The sequence below is a fragment of the Cucumis sativus genome, chromosome 4 (assembly GCF_000004075.3).
Source record: "Cucumis sativus cultivar 9930 chromosome 4, Cucumber_9930_V3, whole genome shotgun sequence".
Classification (NCBI taxonomy): Eukaryota; Viridiplantae; Streptophyta; class Magnoliopsida; order Cucurbitales; family Cucurbitaceae; genus Cucumis; species Cucumis sativus.
This window is the reverse complement of record NC_026658.2, coordinates 7,043,093-7,061,718: the sequence shown is the minus strand read 5'-3', so window position 1 is coordinate 7,061,718 and position 18,626 is coordinate 7,043,093. Positions and strand designations below refer to the sequence as shown.

At 34.7% G+C, this 18,626-nt stretch overlaps 1 protein-coding gene across 1 annotated transcript; it reads left to right on the top strand.

Annotated features, from left to right (window-relative positions):
- Window positions 1-2,317: 2,317 nt before the first annotated feature.
- LOC101214942 (potassium transporter 7) lies at window positions 2,318-16,925 on the top strand. Its single transcript, XM_004137118.3, has 10 exons — window positions 2,318-2,850; window positions 3,057-3,285; window positions 3,580-3,828; window positions 4,065-4,115; window positions 10,466-10,726; window positions 14,479-14,531; window positions 14,688-14,802; window positions 14,905-15,159; window positions 15,721-16,243; window positions 16,388-16,925. The coding sequence occupies exons 1-10, from the start codon at window positions 2,569-2,571 to the stop codon at window positions 16,923-16,925; spliced, it is 2,556 nt and encodes an 851-aa protein (XP_004137166.1). The 5' UTR covers window positions 2,318-2,568.
- Window positions 16,926-18,626: the final 1,701 nt, after the last annotated feature.

Below are 18,626 nucleotides of genomic sequence, written 5' to 3'. Positions count from 1 at the left end.
CATTGTGTTTCAATTCTTTTTTAACACAAAAGATTTGCTTTTAACATTCATTCACTTTAATTATTACATATTTAATTAATTACAATGGATATGTTTTTTGTTTCAACTTAAATTCTACGAAGTAATGTGTTGATAATGATTAGTTAATAATTATCATTTTAAATTTTGTTAGAAAATTGTATATTTAAATGACAAATTCTTTCTAAAGGATTAAACATGAAAGTAAGTAATTTAATATCTACTTGAATTGTTTGGAGAAGATCAAAGTTCTTTTTCTTTTATCAAAATGCCTCATTATACAAGGAACAAACATCGATAAAAATATCTTAAATTAATTTGACATATTAAACTATATTATACTCAATATCGATTTATGTTTATTTTACTTTCTTGTCTAATTAACGAGTTCTTGATGTTTTTTTTTTTTTTTTTTGGCATAATTCATTTAACATAAAACAGAATCCAAAACATAGATAAAAAATAGAAATAATAAAAAGAATGGAAAATGTCAAAAGGAAATGAAAGGGAGAAAAGTAGGAAGGGGGTGTAAGTGTAAGAGTGTATGTAAATCCATGTGAGAAGAGTTGTAAGAACTCATGAGAGTGACGGACAAAACAGTGAAGGAAACACAAAGAAAGAATATAGAGAATTGAAAAATGTTTTGTATTGAATACTTTCGCTCTAATGTCTCGACATGAATGATTAAGATCAAATTATTTGTAGCACTTCAAAACAATTGTAACAACTACAAAGTATGGTGTATTTGTAGTATCACCAGGATAAAGTATTCAACCTTATCTATCTACTACAAACCATTTAGGTTATCACTTAAACATGATTCACTTGTATGTCTTTATAAGATAATCTTGGATGTTAGTTTATTGGTTTTGTTGGTTAATACAACTAAATGTCAAATAAAATAAAATATTTTATTTTATTAGATAAATAAAACACTTGTATAATACAATTACAAACTACAAAACCACGAGATTTAGGACATTAACCCCAACAAAACTCTAACATAGCAATATTAAATGATGATGTGGAAATCAATGTCTTTGTTTGTAACACAGCACATTGCATGAGATTTTCAACAATAGGTGCAAAATAAGTGCTTTGTGAATATAATATCTTAATGTGTTCTTGTAACGTTAAAAAAAGTAAGATAATTTTAAATATAATTATCTTAATTTTATTTAATTATGTTTGAGTTCACCTTCTCTTGAATGTAAGAATTCAATACTAACTCTAGTTTTTGGCTCTTGAAAGTGTGATTGGCCCTCGAGATAACACAAGGGCACCCTGGTTCATATCATCTATCAATGCTCTTTTAAGATGTCTGATGTTACAATATTGAATGATGATGTAATAGTGACATTATAGTTGCTATGGAGCACCATTTTCAAAAAGAAATTTGTTGACCTTTATCAGATTATTACCCCTGTATAAGAGTGTTTTTAGCTCAATTTATCTCTTCTTTTAGCTAAAATTAATTCCTTTATTGTTTGAGATCTCTTGGTTTAGAAAAAAAATCAATTTGTGAATGAAGTTTAGGTCTTTGTTGAGTTCATTGTGTCTGTAAAAAAGAATAGTCTTTGACATTAGGTAATATAATATAATTAGAATCAAACATGAACAAAAAAGAATAGTCTTTGACATTAGTAAATTGAACGGTGAGTATGGTTGAAAATTTAGACTTATAAAGTGTATATATATATATGAAAAATTATGTTGTATATAAAATATAAAAGATAGGATTTACACCTCATCAACCCAATTCTTATCCTTAAAGTTATATATATATATATTAAAAAATTTCATGCTTGTAGTATTGTCAGGTTATGAACAATATAATATGTATGAGAATCATATGAGATAGGCCCAAACAAACGTGAAATTAATGTTCATGACGTGTGTGGTCTCAATATGGGATCAATTACTTCTTCTCGATATCCTTTTATGAGTTCCATCTAATGGGTTTACATTTTAAAACATGTGCTTTTTTTTTTCTTTCCTTCTAAATATCTATTATTCATATATATATATAAAAATTTAACATTATTTATAAATATACATTACTATAAAGTTATTTTAAATGATAAAACTCTTGAAACTATATTTATGTATAACAAAAAAATAGAGCTCACATTAACTAAAGCCCTGGAACTCATTTTTCATGTTGAAATTTGAGGTCTAAAGCAAAATTAGGAAACATTGGTAATGGAACAGAAAACTGAAATGAAAAGGTTGCAAAAAAAGAAAGGCTATTTTATATAATATTAATTTATTTTAATTTTTAATTTCTGATGTTCTTGAGATTCCATTCCACAGTCGACCGCTCGCAGTGTGTGTTAGGCAAAGGCTTTCCCAACGTGAACGTACTTCGTTTTTGGTTTCACAAATAAAAGAAAAACTAAATCATTTCCACACTGAATTCCAAGTTTAAGCATTTGGAATCGAATCCCTTCTCCCAAATCCAAACCCCCTTTTCCCCATTTTCCTTCAACCCCACAATTCCATTCCCTTATCCCTTCTTTCAAGATTCAACCATTTCCCTCTGCTTTATCCATGGCCGACGCTGCTGAATTTGAGCGCCCCGACCTCAGTTGTGGCCTTGCTTCCATGGATTCCTCCGAGTCCCGTTGGGTTTTCCAGGATGATGACCAGTCCGAGATCGACGACTACGACGACGACGACGACCCCCACGACAATGCTGCCCGTCATTCTATGGATTTGGAATCTGAGGATGAAGATAATGTCGAGCAGAAGTTGATTCGGACTGGCCCACGTATTGATTCTTTCGATGTCGAAGCGCTCGATGTCCCTGGTGCACATAGAAATGAATACGAGGTGTTATGAGTTTTCTATTTCAGTTGCATTATTATTATTATTTTTGTTTATCACCCAAGTTCTAGTTTATTTTATCTTGTGATTTTCGTGTTTCTTAGTAACTAGAATGAAGGTGAAGTGTGGGGTTTCTTGATATTTTGTTTGATCTGCCTGGGGCGTTTATAAGGAAAACTAGGATGTTTTTAATTTACGTAACTTATTTTCAGGACTTCAGCGTGGGAAAGAAAATTGCTCTTGCTTTTCAGACTCTTGGAGTTGTATTTGGTGATGTTGGGACAAGTCCTTTGTATACCTTCAGTGTCATGTTCAACAAAGTTCCTATTAATGGAGATGAAGATATTATTGGGGCTTTATCCCTAGTTATCTACACCTTAATCTTGATTTCACTAGTCAAGTATGTTCTTGTTGTTCTTCTGGCAAATGATGATGGTGAAGGTATGCTTTCAAAACTTAAGCTATGTATTTAAAATTGCGCTTCTTGCATGCTTATATTTAAGTGTATTGATGCAATTTTCCACCATGAATAGCACGCCCATGAGTATCGAAGGTTGGTCTAGTAATTAGGGGCTGACTGTGATAGAATTGTACTGAGGTAATATGCATAACCCCAATTTGCCCTTATAGGAGAAATTTTGATAGCCATTTATCAAGTCATCGCATGAATGATTTAATCTTTGTATGCAAGCAAATGTGCGATGAGTTTCACTATTTAGTTGTCAACTTCTGCAGGTGGTACTTTTGCGCTGTACTCTTTGATTTGTAGACATGCCAAGGTCAGTCTACTCCCCAATCAACTGCCTTCGGATACCCGAATATCAAGTTTTAGATTAAAGGTGCCATCAGCCGAATTGGAAAGATCACTAAAAATAAAGGAAAAACTTGAGGCTTCCTTAACCTTAAAGAAGCTTCTTTTGATGCTTGTTCTTGCTGGAACTGCTATGGTAATAGCTGATGGAGTTGTTACACCAGCAATGTCAGGTTTGCGTATTCTATCTCTTCTCTTTTCTGCTAGGAAAAATTCTAGAACTAACGAAATTACAATTTTATTCCACAAAGAATCTCTTTTATTATTTAAACTACCTTGTACAGTTGCACCTTTTATCTTTTATAGGTGGAAAACGCTTCTAGGCCAATAATGGAGATAGAGACTTGAGGAGTGTATTTTACTATTACTAATTCTGAATAAAGACTGCCTTTTGTTTTTCCCCTTGCAGTAATGTCGGCTGTTGGTGGACTAAAGATTGGAGTGGATGCAATCAATCAAGGTAGTTTTTAACCTGTTTGACTGTCCAGTTCCTATTATATGGCAATACATTTAGACACACCAGAACATGATGATAGATTTGAAGTGTTTTATACCATCGTATCTTCTTGAGCTCTATTCAACTTTTTCAAACATATTATGAGAGACCATCAACTTTTCTTTTTCTTTTCTTTAATTATTATTATTATTATATTGCAGTTCTGGTTATTGTTTTTCATGCTATTTTCTTTTAGTGTCCAAAGTTCTATGATTATGCAACAGTGAAATCTGGGCTTATGATATGTGCGTGGATCTGTAGATGAGAGCATTTTCCCCCTCATTCAATTTTTGATTTACCATGGGCATGGGAAGAACACATTTTGGTATAAAACTAGTCGTTTTTATACTTTCTTGTATCTATGAAGTACTTACATAAAAAAAAAAGTGTTTTTTCCCTTAACAATTGAATACCTACAAAATCAGTTTGTCTTTTGAATACAATTATTTTGGGTGTATCACTTCTTGTGACTTGCTCCAGCAAAACTTTTAGATTACACCAAAATTCATACTTGATCAAGTATGAATTCTTTGGCTTGTGTAACATGCCTGGCTACATCAATATCTAATTTGGGTCAACAATCCAGCAGTTAGATAATTGTATCAAGTGTGACAGCTTTTTTATAATTCGGAAACTATTTGAACCTTTCAGAGACTTGGACATAATGAAGTGTAAAATACAAGAGAAAGCAATGAAGTTCTAAAATCCCATAGCCTTGAACAAAAAAACACACACGTATACTAGCCAATGGAATTTCTGGTTATGATACATCAGTATTTACTTGTAGAGAGTTATGGATGAAGCTTACTTTCAATCTCATTAAATTATGACGTCGTACGTACATGTACCCCTAAAAAAAAGACCTATTTCATGGGGCTTTTCCACATTTGATACGCTTGTGTTCGTAAATCACATTTTTCAGTATTGCTTCATGATGTAGAAGAATAGGGGTTAATTGGGTAAATAGTTAATATTCTGGATTAATTACCTTTTTACCCCCACTTGTAATAAAACTCTATAAGTAGGAAGCCTTCCCTTCTTGTATGAAGCATATTATCATTTCAGTAAGAAGATCTACAATCTTGGTTATTGGAGAATTACTCTTTGAGATTATGTAGGCTACATCAATTTTGTATTAGAGTGACCGGTCTGGGCCAAATTGACAGTCGCTGGTAGAAGACTTGGAAACTCCTGGTGATGCCGATCATAAGAGGGGGCTTCGTGAGTTGTGCTTGTTACTGAACAACACACGTCTAATTAGGGGAAACCTTTAAAACTCCAAGAAAGAAAGAAGATACCGAAGATTTATCAAGATTTTGCAAGACTATTAACGATCAAAGATGTCCAAGAAAAAACCAGCAGTTGGTATAGGCAAGAAAATCAAATTTACTTTAAAAACAATGCAGGGGTTCTAATTGAAGTGATTCAGAAGAAGAATTTCAACATACTAATTCTGGCCATGCTCGATTTTCTTTAAGAGCCTATCATTATCTACATTGGAAATTTGATTGTAGTGATTCTAATGACACCAATGATGTTTCTCAGGCAGTTTAGGACAAAATAAGAAGGCGACGATATTGAAAAAGGACCCAGCTATCCGATCAAACCCATTTTTTCAAGAAATCAAAGTAAAGATTGGGAGTTGGATAAATTAAAGAATCATCAAGAATTGTCAAGAATGGATTTTACAGCCCCAGAAAAACATTCAAGACTTGAAATTACTCTTTTGGTTATGAAACAAGATCAAGAAAGGTTGATTCAAGAATATCAATGGATGAGTTCTATACCCATCATGAGATTGAAACATATTCAAGAGTGCACCAAAATGACTACTTTGATCCTGTAACGTCGGAGGAAATAAAGAAAACAACAAAATAAATCCAACATTCATTGGAGAAAATGACTCAACATACCGATCAACTATCAATTCATTGGCAAGAGATCAAGAACATATTGGTTTCATATGCTGAAGAAAGAAAAAAAAGGATAACGGTTGAAGAATTTTCAAATAGAAAACCTTGCAGATAAATTAAAGAAAACAAGAATTTTGAAAAAGTTGATTTGGAAATGGTTTCAAATAAAGAAGAAAAATCCAATGAAGAAGATGAAAAAGAAGTATCAAACACCAAGCAAAAGTCAAACAAGAACAATGGCGCATTGGTGGAAATTGATCACCAGAATGTTGAAGAACTTGAACCTAGTGAAAAAGAAGACGTGATTCTTGAATGATTTAGTTTGGAAGGTGGTTTTTTTAGTGATGGTCCTTTGAATACAGTTTGGAATGAGCTTGAAGGAAACTTCTTTTTTGGGTTTACGATCGATGGAGAGGTTCATCTTTTGGTGGCAATTTTGGATTTTTTCTCTCGAATTTATCCTTTTGATCTTAATATTTTTGTTCATAATGTAGGAGGTTGGTTTGGTCATGCTTCGTTGAATAAGTTTATTTCATTCCTTGCTTGTTTCACAACATTTTTCTTTTTAAAACTCATTGAGTTTTCTTTTTGAAGGGGTAGAATAATGTAGAAGAATAGGGGTTAATTGGGTAATTAGTTAATCGTCTAGATTAATTATCCTTTTACCCTCACCTGTAATAAAACTTACAAATGGGAAACTTCCCCTCTTGTATGAAGCATATTATCATTTCAATAAAAAGATTTGCAATCTTGGTTATTGGAGAATTACTTCTAGAGGTTACTTAAGCTATATCACTTCAGTAACAAGTATTCTAGCTAACTTTTGGGTTTGTTGATGTTTTTTTAATGAATCACAGAGATAGGCTTAGAACAGTAGCATATCATGCAAATTCTATTGCCTGTATTCTCTTTCTTTTATCTATTGTAATTTCTTATTTTAGTAGGAATTTCTAATAATCTCTCTCCTTTTTGTTTTGTTAGTTTGAGAAGGTTTTATGTGATTTCTTTGGCTGGGTTTAGCTTATAAGATTCTTTATCCCGCTCCGAAAGCTTTGTTTCTTTTCCCTTTGGGTTCTGTTCTGTCGTAATTTGATTGATAGAGAGACGACGGAGGTTGTTTCTCTTTCGTCTCTCGTTGAGAGCTATTCAATTAGATTGAGGAGAAAGGATATCCGAATTTGGCGTACTAGTCCTAGTGAAGGCTTTCGTGTAAATCTTATTTCAAATCTTTGTTGTATCATTCTTCTGTCCGAAAGTGTGTTTAAGGTTGTTTGAATGAGGTTGTTTGAAAGCTTAAGATTCCTAAGAAAGTGAGACAAATCAAGCACATATTTTCTATGTGACATAAAAATGCCCTTCTTGCTCCTCATTACTTCAATGCCTAAAAAGTACTTCAACACTCCCAATCTTTAGTGTGAAATTGATTTTAAAGGAAAGATTGAGAGACAATATACCTGATGTATCATTGTTGGTTATAACAATATCAACATATACAAGTAGAATAATTCCACTAATAGATCTTCGGTAGAAAACCAAATGATCCGATTTACTTTTCTTCATTCCAAACTGCTCAAGTAAGTGCATTACTAAATTTTCCAAACCATGCACGTGGACTTTGCTTCAACCCATACAAGGATTTGCGAAGGCGACACACTTTAACATTCTCCCCCTGATCAACAAACCCTGGTGGTTACTTCATATAGACTTCCTCATGAAGATCACCGTGGAGAGAGACATTTTTTATGTCAAGTTGTTGTAAAGGACAATCTTGAGATGCTGCCATAGAAATGAATAACCTGACAAAACTAAGCTTAGCAACAGGAGATAATGTATAATAATAGTCAACCCCATACGTTTGAGCATAACCTTTAGCCACAAGGCGTGCCTTTAAATGAGCTATTGACCCTTCAGGATTAACTTTAATTGCAACTACCCATTTGCACCCAATACTCTTCTTTCCTACGGGAATTGACACTATATCCCAAGTACCAGTATCATCTACGGCATTCACCTCTTCAATCATTGCACTATGCCACTCAGAATGAGGCAAAGCTTCATGAACGGTCTTAGATATAGAGACTGAGTCGAGAAATATAACAAACGAACATGTAGGAGATGATAATTGGTCATAAGGCGCGACAAGACATGTGCAAGAACGTTTACCTTTACAAAGAGCATTGGGAAGGTCACCACTTGGTCCATGCCGATGAGAGTAGACTTCAGGTATTGGTGGACGATTAGGGACATATGCTACAGGTAGAGCAGGGGAGGGAGTTGGAGATCATCCTCCTCCTCCCCTTGACTCATACTAGGCAAAGGGGCAATGAAAGGTTTATCCTCAAGAAAAGTAATGTCTCGAGAGAAATTATCTATTCAAACTTATACAACAACATTTGTATCCTTTTTGAACACGAGAATAGCAAAAATGCACTTCAAAGATTTGGGGTCTAACTTTGTCAAATTAGGACGAACATCTCGAACAAAACACGTACAACCAAATCTTTTAGGCTCGGTAACAATGGTTTTGTCGGAAAGAGAGCATGATAAGGAATATGACCCTGAAGAACAAATGAAGGCACGCGGCTTATAAGAAAACAAGTTGTGGAAATTGCATCGACCCAAAAATGCTTCGGAACATCATTTGAAAGGATAGTGCCCGTGCAGTTTCAATAAGATGCCTATTCTTTCGTTCCCCAACCCCATTTTGGGATGTAGTATGAGCACAAGATAATCGGTGAATGATTCGATGTGTACACAGGTGCAAATTTAGTGCGTATACAAAATACTCACCAGCATCGTCACTTCTTAAGGTTCTACGGCATAGACCAAACTATGTTCGAATTTCAACATGTGATAAAATGAGAAAGTAACTCATAATGATTTTTCATACAATATAACCAAGTCATGCGAGAGTGATTATCAATAAAGGTAACAAATTATCTAAATCCAGTTGTTGAACACAGACCCCAAATATCAGAATGAACTAACTCAAAGGGAGAATTTGCCCGTTTGTCAACTCTAGAACTAGAGCTAAGACGATGAAATTTGGCAAATTGACATGAGGCACAATTCAATGAAGATAAATTATAAAACTGAGGATAAAGATTTCTTAAGATTGAGAGGGATGAATGACCAAGGCAACAATGGGCATCAAAAGGAGAAACAATTCCAGAACAAGCAACGGTTGATGACGTCGATACTTGGTGATAAAAATTGTAAAGTCCTTTAGATTTGTGTCCTTTCCCAATAATCTTCTGTGTTACAAGATCCTGAAACAAGCAATAGCCAGGATAGAATGAGACACAGCAATTAAGGTCACAAGTGACTAGACTAATAGATGGAGCCCGTAATTGAGCCAAATGAGACATCACTGTGGGATCGAGAACCAAGATCTTGGAAGCTTCTAACCAACGACAACTCAAATTAGAACAAAACAACAACAAATCCGAAGAACTAAAAGGATATTTTTCCAAAGACCCTCGCACTCGATTAGATTTTAGAGGAACAAAATACACAAATCAACTAGAAAACATAAATGGAGGTGAACCCGGCTAACAGAGCACAAAACAAATATCCCACGCGCTGGATAGTGGCTTTGAGAATTTGGGGTTTGGTAGATCGGTGGTTGGGATCCTTTTTGTGCTAGGCAGTGTTGAAAAAGAACAAACTTCCCGTGGCGACTGATGGACAACAAACAAACAGATGACAGCGACAATGGGCAAAACTATAAACCCACCCCTCCACAAAACCCTAGATGTTACAAAAGGGTTCTAAATTCTCAAACCCTAATTTTTTTCTAACTTGGCTCTGATACCATGTTGAAAGTAGAGAAAAATATGAAATAACTCACTTGATTCATTCTATACAATAGAGTTCAATATATATACGCATACATGGAAACCCTAACTAAAGACTAATAAATTACAATAATGGGCAAACGAGTAATAAGCTCCTATATATATATATTATAACAATCATAACACTCGAGCAACAGTTAGTGGATTTCTTCTCAATCCGCCTTTTTAAATAAAAGGGCCATGTTTTTGGGATAGCTGGGATATGTACTATTTTGTGGGATATTTGGGGTGAGAGAAATGATAGAATTTTGAGAAGAGAACGATATCTGGTCCTTGGTTAGATTCCATGGTTCTCTTTGGCTTCACTTTTGAAGCAATTTTGTAACTATATGATTTGTCACATTTTGTTTAATTGGACCCCTTTCATAATCTGAGGGTCGTCTTTTGGGGGCTCCTTTGCTCTTGTACCTTTCATTATTAGTTTCAATGAAAGTTGTTGTTTTATCCTGCTGATGACAAATGCACTTACTTCTCTACATCACTTCTTATTGCTATGTATGGTGGGTCTGAAACATTTTCTTTTTACTGTTTGCTATTTCTGCAGATGAGGCTGTGATGATCTCAGTTGCCTGTCTTATAGTTTTGTTCAGTGTTCAGAAGTATGGCACTAGCAAAGTGGGGCTCGCTGTTGGTCCTGCATTATTTATATGGTTTTGTACACTTGCAGGCATTGGGATCTATAACCTTGTCGTATATGATAGCAGTGTATTGAAGGCATTCAATCCTGTTCATATTTACTATTTTTTTAAGAGGAACTCTACCAACGCATGGTATTGCCTTGGAGGTTGTCTTTTATGTGCTACAGGTAAAAACACTGATCTACTGATTTTTTTTTTGTTGTAGTTTAATCAAGATTTGTGTTTCATTAATACAATGAAAGGGTAGGTTGAAAATTACGAAGTCCTCTTCCGCAAAGGATATTTCAACCCCCCACCCCAGGCTGCCGAAAGAAACATAAAGCACAGAAACTCATTTATGAATGAAATAAGGACTTTGAAATCATTAAATTTATTAGTTTATATAGCTGGATTTCATGTAAATCTTTCCAACATGCCAGTTATTTTATCTCTTCGTTGAGTTTTCCTATTTCAACAGTGGAACTGAAGCAGCGCTTCTATTCACTGTTTCAGTTTACCTTAATTATGTGCCTCTGATAGGTCTCGAATTGATATGTTTACTAATTAGGGCAAAAACCTAGAGTGTTCAAGATCTCCCCCTTCTCCTTAAATGCTCAAATGAGGCACAAAAAGCAAGATGAAAAAAGACTCCCTCACTGCCTCTTAAGAGGGCTTTTCCAACCAAACCTATCCTATGGGCTCCACACAATCACACCCTCACGCTCATGGGTAAAATTCTCATTCCCTACCAATTACATAATTTTGCCCATTCTTTCTTTTCTTATTTCTCTCAGCATTATAGAGCTCAGTAACTTGGGGTCTCAGTCTCCGTCAGGAAATTCACCATTCTGCTTTGAAGCAATATCATGACCTTGCTACAAATGCATCCTTGAACTTCAGCAATCTTTCTATCCCAGTTTTGATCTACATGATTCCTTGGCCTGAGGACATTGCAAGGTTTGTTCTGAATCTTGAGAACCTGCTAGGAACAACATTGGAGTCTCACCAGTTGGCAACATCCATAGGTTGCCTTGCCTTGTGTAAATAACCCTTGATGTAAAATGAAATTTCCTCGAGTACATTCTTGAGACATAGAAGCAAGGTTCAATTATCAGTTTGGTCATTCTCTACTCTCTGTCCGTGCATATTTTTACCACCACAATACTTCGTTTTCTTTGTTCATATTCACTTGGAACTAAATGATAGCTTGAACTTGACCTTCTCTTTTTGGTTCTTTGGGATGCCTTTCTAATGCCTATGGTGAGGAGTTGAGGGGTCTATTTTTTATGCTCTTGTTTTGTCAACAACATTTCTTCATTTCACAACACCCTTCTGTCAAGATGCCTTCGCTGGCTAACCCTTTAAATAAGAGTCTTCCCTTCTTGTCTGAAATACATTATCACTCTAATAAAGGATCCTTAATCTTGATTCTTGGGGGAACAACAATCTGGCAACAATTGGTTGACTGGCGTTGGTGTTGGTAGGCACACCTCACACTTCGGGCACCCAGGAGAGGATGAAAGTTACAGAGATTAAAATATTTTAAATATACACCTTTTCGAGTAATTGTTCTAAGCAATTTTCTCATTAATCAAACAATTTTACCTGTCATTCCCTTCCACATTAGCACATAATGTTCCAATCATCATTTCTCATCATTTCGTTAGTTTAAAGTTTATTTAGGGGACAATTTAGAATCATTTGCAAACCTGAAAGATTAAAGTATCTTTTTTAAAACTTCAGGTACCAAACAAATATCAACCTCAAACCCTAGAGACCAAAACCACATTTTGCCGAAACTTTTATTATTACACTACAACCAAATAGCCCAGAAAATAGGAAAAAACTCGTTGCCACAATATTGTACTCTTCTCCCTGAGAGTGGAGCTCAAATTCACCTCCTCAAATAACATCCTTATTTCAAACCCTACTGATCCCAAAAGAAATCTAGTATTGAATCTAAAGGAAACTCGCTAACTGAGACACTCCCATCCTCTGATGCCTCATGCAGAGAATGCACCACTGCAGATGCAAGACAAAGGAGAGATGTTTTTGGACATGATCCAAGGTACTATTATCTCTCAGCCTCTCCCTAAGAAAACTTTCCAAGCAAGAACCTTAACCATTTTTGGTCCTTTTATTTTCCATAAAGACAAGCCTAAAGCCTCAGAGCAGTCGAGATTGTTGGGATTCACCATTGAGGGTCATTGAAGACTAAAGCCTAAAGACTAGAGTATTGTTGGGTTATGGAAATTTTTCTTAGGAGTTTAGAATTATTTTCCTTTAAGGGATGCTTGTTTTCGAGAATCTAGATAATTTATAAATGTCTGGAAATACATATGCCTGAATCCTGACATTTTAGATTACTATGTTGTTTGTTTTGGAGGAAGAAATTGCAAGAATGTATGTGAATACTTGGCTAACTGAGCTTGTTTTGGAAGATTTTTTGTATAGAAGTGACAACTGTTAAGATTATGTATTATACCAGTAATGCCCTCACTTATTTTTAAGTGGTTTACATATTATTTTAATCTAATATGTAATGATTTTGTATTTATGATTTAATATTATATTTTAAAATAAATTATAAAAAAACTAAAAAGTAACTTCAATGGTTGTGCGGCTAAGCATAGAAGTATTGGACAAATTTTGGAAAGGTATAAAGAAATATTGCACTTTAAATTTTGATAGGAAACAAATCAAGATACCATTCAATTTAACTAAAATTTATTTTGTATCTAAATGTGAAATATAAATATGGCTAATTGCATATGGTCATTTGTTAGTGCATAATTGATCAAACAAAATATATTATTTTATTTTTAACTACAAATTAAAAAATGCGATGAAGAAAATGGATGAAAGACAAAAGTATAAAAGAAAAGCGTGAAGAGCAAAGATGTCATTCAAGGTTGCCATTCGCGTGGGCATTTGAAAAACACATCGTGCAAGAGGGCTTCCAAAATAGATAAATACGTCCAACATGGACATCGTAGGATGCCTAGATTTTTCACATTTACATTACCCCAAAACAAATGGGGTACTCCAGATGTCTATCCATGTGAATCTTGGATTCACACCTAACAAAGTACTCCTCAATATCTTTTTTGGGCTTCAATTTCGTATTTCTATTTGTTCAAGAATATGTCATCTCTTTTTTAATCACATATAGTTGGGATGTATTCCTTATAAATCCATTCTTACTTTTGTTATGATGGCCAAGCTTTTCTTTTTCACTTTTGTCTTTTGTTCTTTCGTTGTTAAATCTTAACTAATATATCAAATTACATACAAAAAGTTCCTACCATCTATAGGCAAAAGTGAGCACAGCTCAATGGTGATTGACATCTCCTTTATTTGAAGTTGGAGGTTCAAATCTTTATACCTCCACTTGTTGTACTTAAAAAAGTTCCTACCATCTTCATTGGCATTTCATGGGTGGGGGAGAGGGTTATTAATCCTAGTGGGCTGCAATTTGCATTTGAACTTAAACTTTGAGATTTGTTATAATGTGGATCTAAGCTATGTCCCCTGATGTTTCTTAAACTCATGGAGGGGGAGAGGCCTACCTCCTGGTGGACACAGATTTGCCTCAAAACTTCATACTTTAGATCTGCTATATAAAGTAGTACTATAGTATGTCTCCTTTATATTGTGATTCCATGCCACTACTGATTGCATAAGTAGGATAACAAAAGAGTGAGATTCCATACCACCTTTAGATCTGTTGTTCTCATCAATAAAGATTGCATATGTAAGAGATGTATAAATTTAAAAAGATCCTTATATCCCTTGCATGAATTTTTTTTTTTTTGCAATTACTGTAGAAACTAATAATGATTAGATTACGCGCAGTTCTAAATAATTGAATTTGGTGTGACTTTGATCAGCATGGAGATTTTCATGCTCCCTTATTTTATTTTTTATCATCAACTATCAGGTTCCGAGGCAATGTTCGCAGATCTTTGCTATTTCTCAGTACGGTCAATACAGGTAGGACATTTTAATTTATGAATGTAAAATTAGGTACTACATGAACATCCTTTCTAGATGATACTTTGCACTTATGAAGATTATATTTGTGCAACGCTTCACCTTTCAGCATTTTCTGAATTTTGTTGTCTAATGTTGTATAGTGAATGTTTGCAGCTTACGTTTGTGTTTCTCGTCTTGCCTTGTCTTTTCTTGGGTTATTTGGGTCAAGCTGCCTACCTTATATCAAACCAAAATGGAGCTGAGCACGTATTCTTTAATTCTGTTCCCAGTAAGCACTAATTATCTTTAGTGATTTGAAAAGCTAGATGGCTTTCATTTTCATAAGTTTGGTGGGTGCTTTTGCTTATGCAAGTCTTTTTTCTGTCTACAGAAAGTGCCTTTTGGCCAGTTTTTTTCATTGCTAACGTTGCTGCATTGATTGCCAGTCGGGCGATGACTACAGCTACCTTCTCATGTATAAAACAATCAACAGCACTTGGTTGTTTTCCTCGTCTTAAGATTATTCATACATCTAGGAAATTCATGGGGCAGATCTATATCCCGGTGTTGAATTGGTTTTTGTTGGCTGTCTGCCTGGTGGTCGTCTGCTCCATATCTAGCATGTATGAGATTGGAAATGCATATGGTAATGTTTGCCTCGTCTCATGATATTATTTTTTAATTGCTTTACCATAAATGATTTATCTTTGAGAATAATTTGGCCCAAAGGGCGTGGGAGTTCTTACGGTGATATTTGGTTCCTTATTAGATTCTTGATTTCTTTCAATGCTTTTGTTTTCAGGCTCTTATATTTACTAGGTCTTATTTCTCTTGATCGAGCAATTTTTTGTAGTTCGGCTTCATTTTCTGGGCTTTTTTTTTCTTTTCGTATATATACACATTCTTTTATCGGATGTTATTCTCTCAATGAAAGCCAAGTTTTTTTAATCTTTCTTCAAAAGAAAATATAAAGTTGGCCCATGGCAGATAAATGTGGATAACAATTCCATCTTAACCAGTATTTCTGAACTCTATCCAATATGTTTAGATGTACAATGAAATTTTCAGTGTTTTTCTCCAAAAAGTGTATTGAACCAGTATTCGGAGGTTGAATTATTGTACCCTTGTCCTGTAATGCTCTTACCCTTTATTCTCCAGGGTATTATATGCTCTCACTGATCTTTATGCTAAACTAATTTTCTTGTAGGTATTGCTGAGCTGGGAGTGATGATGATGACAACTGTCTTGGTTACCATCGTTATGCTTCTTATATGGCAAATAAACATTATCATTGTGATGGGTTTTGCGATGATCTTTCTTGGGATAGAACTGATATTTTTCTCGTCAGTATTATGGGGTGTGGGTGATGGAAGTTGGATCATATTGGTATTCGCAGTAATTATGTTTTTCATTATGTCTATTTGGAACTACGGAAGCAAGCTCAAGTATGAAACTGAAGTAAAGCAAAAGCTGTCAATGGATTTAATGCGGGAACTTGGGTGCAATCTCGGGACAATCAGAGCTCCTGGCATTGGTTTGCTCTATAATGAACTAGTTAAAGGAATACCTGCAATATTTGGCCATTTTCTTACTACTCTTCCTGCGGTTCATTCAATGATCATATTTGTCTGCATCAAATATGTACCGGTTCCTGTTGTGCCTCAGAGTGAGAGATTTCTATTCCGCCGAGTCTGTCCAAAGAGCTATCACATCTTTCGTTGCATTGCCAGGTATGTTACTCAATTTTCATAAGAAATATGGCTACAATGAATCCTGGTTCAGGCAAACCTTTTCATTTTGGTTGAGCATCTCATTAAAAAGATAATTTTGTTTTCCTTTTTATGATTTTTCACTGGGGGTTCATCACTTAACAGGTATGGTTACAAGGATGTTCGAAAAGAAAATCATCAGACGTTTGAGCAGCTCTTAATTGAAAGCCTCGAGAAATTCATCCGTCGAGAAGCACAAGAAAGGTCATTAGAGAGTGATGGAGATGATGACACTGATACCGATGAGACCCGGTGCTCGCGACTTCTTGTGGGTCCGAATGGAAGTGTGTATTCACTTGGGATTCCTCTCCTTGCTGAATTTAACGAGATTACTAGACCCATAACTGAAGTCCTTAACGTACCAGAAGAGGTGCAGGCATTGGAATCCCCAGACCCCTCAATCCCAGATGCAGAGCAATCACTTGAGAGAGAGCTTTCTTTTATACGAAAGGCTAAAGAATCAGGAGTGGTTTACCTTCTTGGTCATGGAGATATTAGAGCAAGAAAGGACTCTTGGTTTATTAAGAAGCTAATCATCAATTACTTCTATGCATTTTTAAGAAAGAACAGCCGAAGAGGTATTGCCAACTTGAGTGTTCCCCACACGCATCTGATGCAGGTTGGCATGACGTACATGGTTTAGAGAGCTCAGTTTTGTCTGATCTAATGAGGATACTACCAAATACTTGTGCGGCATGAGTGAAAGGAGCAAAAACAAAGAAAAAAAGAAAGGTAATGGTCTTTACATACTCCAGTATGTGCTGCAACATCCATTTGATTTCTGTGGCTGATTGGATTCAGAGGAAGCTTTTTTCACACCCTTCCCCCTTGGTGTCATGCTGAAGGTTTTTCGAGGTTCAAATATTGGGTTGGTGACCGTTGTAGTCCTTCATTCGTGTTCTTCATGCATGATGATGATGAAGGGCTGAGGTGTTTGAAATTACATGAATTCCATTAATGCAATCCCACTGTAGAGCTCTTGTGACTTAAAAGGAAACTCTTGGAATTAGTTTGGAAACTTTCATATGCACAAGTGATTTAGTCTTTGTAGATAGTTGTTCTTGCTGTTTTTTTTTTCTTCTTTTTCTCATGATAATGCAAAATCATGTTGATAGTTGAATTTCTATTCAGATTGTGTGTAGAATCTAGATTACAAGAAATAATCACAAAATATGGGTGCCTTCTGGGGCAGATGAATGGAAGAGTATTATTTATGATTGAGCTTGAAAAGAACACTACCAATTTCAATTACTCAAAACATCACTATATCGTATGTCGTGAAATAGAATGGAAGAGAATAGTCTTTTAACACGACTGAATATCAATTTTCGGTTCAACAAGTTTGTGAATTTTAGTATCCAAATATTTAATAACCAATTAGACATAATTTCAAGTACAAAGATAGTAAATTAAATCTTAATTACATGATTTAACCTAACTTTTGTACATTGTCATGCCAAGTTAGTTTCTAAATTAAGATTTAATGGGTACTAAATTAAACATGCACGTCGATAACTTATTCATTTGCAACAAAATATTCTTTCTTTCCTTTTGTTTTACGACAGTAAAATTTACCTATGGCATGCAACATTTGTACTGAGCTATTTACTTGATATTTCTCGAACATTTTTAACTTTAAAGTTTGGAGTAATTTAAAAACCGTAAGTATTGCTACCTAAACTTTATTTAAAAACCGTAAGTATTGCTACCTATTAGTAGTTTAGGTTTACTCTCAAGCCAGTAACCTTTAATTGTAAAAATTAAACCCTTAAATTTATAATAATTCTAAAAATTAAATCTTTATAACTTGTAATAGAAAAATTGTTTCAAACGACGAAACTATCACCATCTATTAGTGATAAACCACGACAGATTACTATAAGTAATAATCACAAACAAGAACAAAACTTTTACTATATTAGTAAATATCTTGGTTTATTTTACTGCATGAAGGTATAATTGCTACACCAACCTACTTTAGGAGACGGCTTTTCCAAAATATCCTAATAATAATAAACACATAGAGTTTTTCATGTCAGCTTCCACATGATGTCCTACAAACTCACATTAATAAATATACAGACTATGAATACGATAATCAAACATTAGAAAGTGACTACGTATACGATAATCAAACATTAGAAAGTGACTATGGACACGATAATCAAACATTAGAAAGTGAAAAATTCGTGTGCATTGGGTTCATCCCTATCACCAATATTCATTTTCATATCAGTTGATGCAATGCAATGCAAGTACCTCCAGCACTAAAAAGGATGTACTGCCGAAGCTGAGACAGCGACAAATTACATCCTCAGAAAAGATTTAGCAAGAAAACATGAGC

What these genes read in the sequence shown, in the direction of transcription:
- LOC101214942 (XM_004137118.3), top strand. Translation starts at nt 2,569, where the DNA reads ATGGCCGACGCTGCTGAATTTGAGCGCCCCGACCTCAGTTGTGGCCTT. An exon ending in AGTGGATGCAATCAATCAAG is followed by an intron (nt 4,116 to 10,465) that starts GTAGTTTTTAAC and finishes CTATTTCTGCAG; the next exon opens with ATGAGGCTGTGATGATCTCA. An exon ending in ATCTTTCGTTGCATTGCCAG is followed by an intron (nt 16,244 to 16,387) that starts GTATGTTACTCA and finishes ATCACTTAACAG; the next exon opens with GTATGGTTACAAGGATGTTC.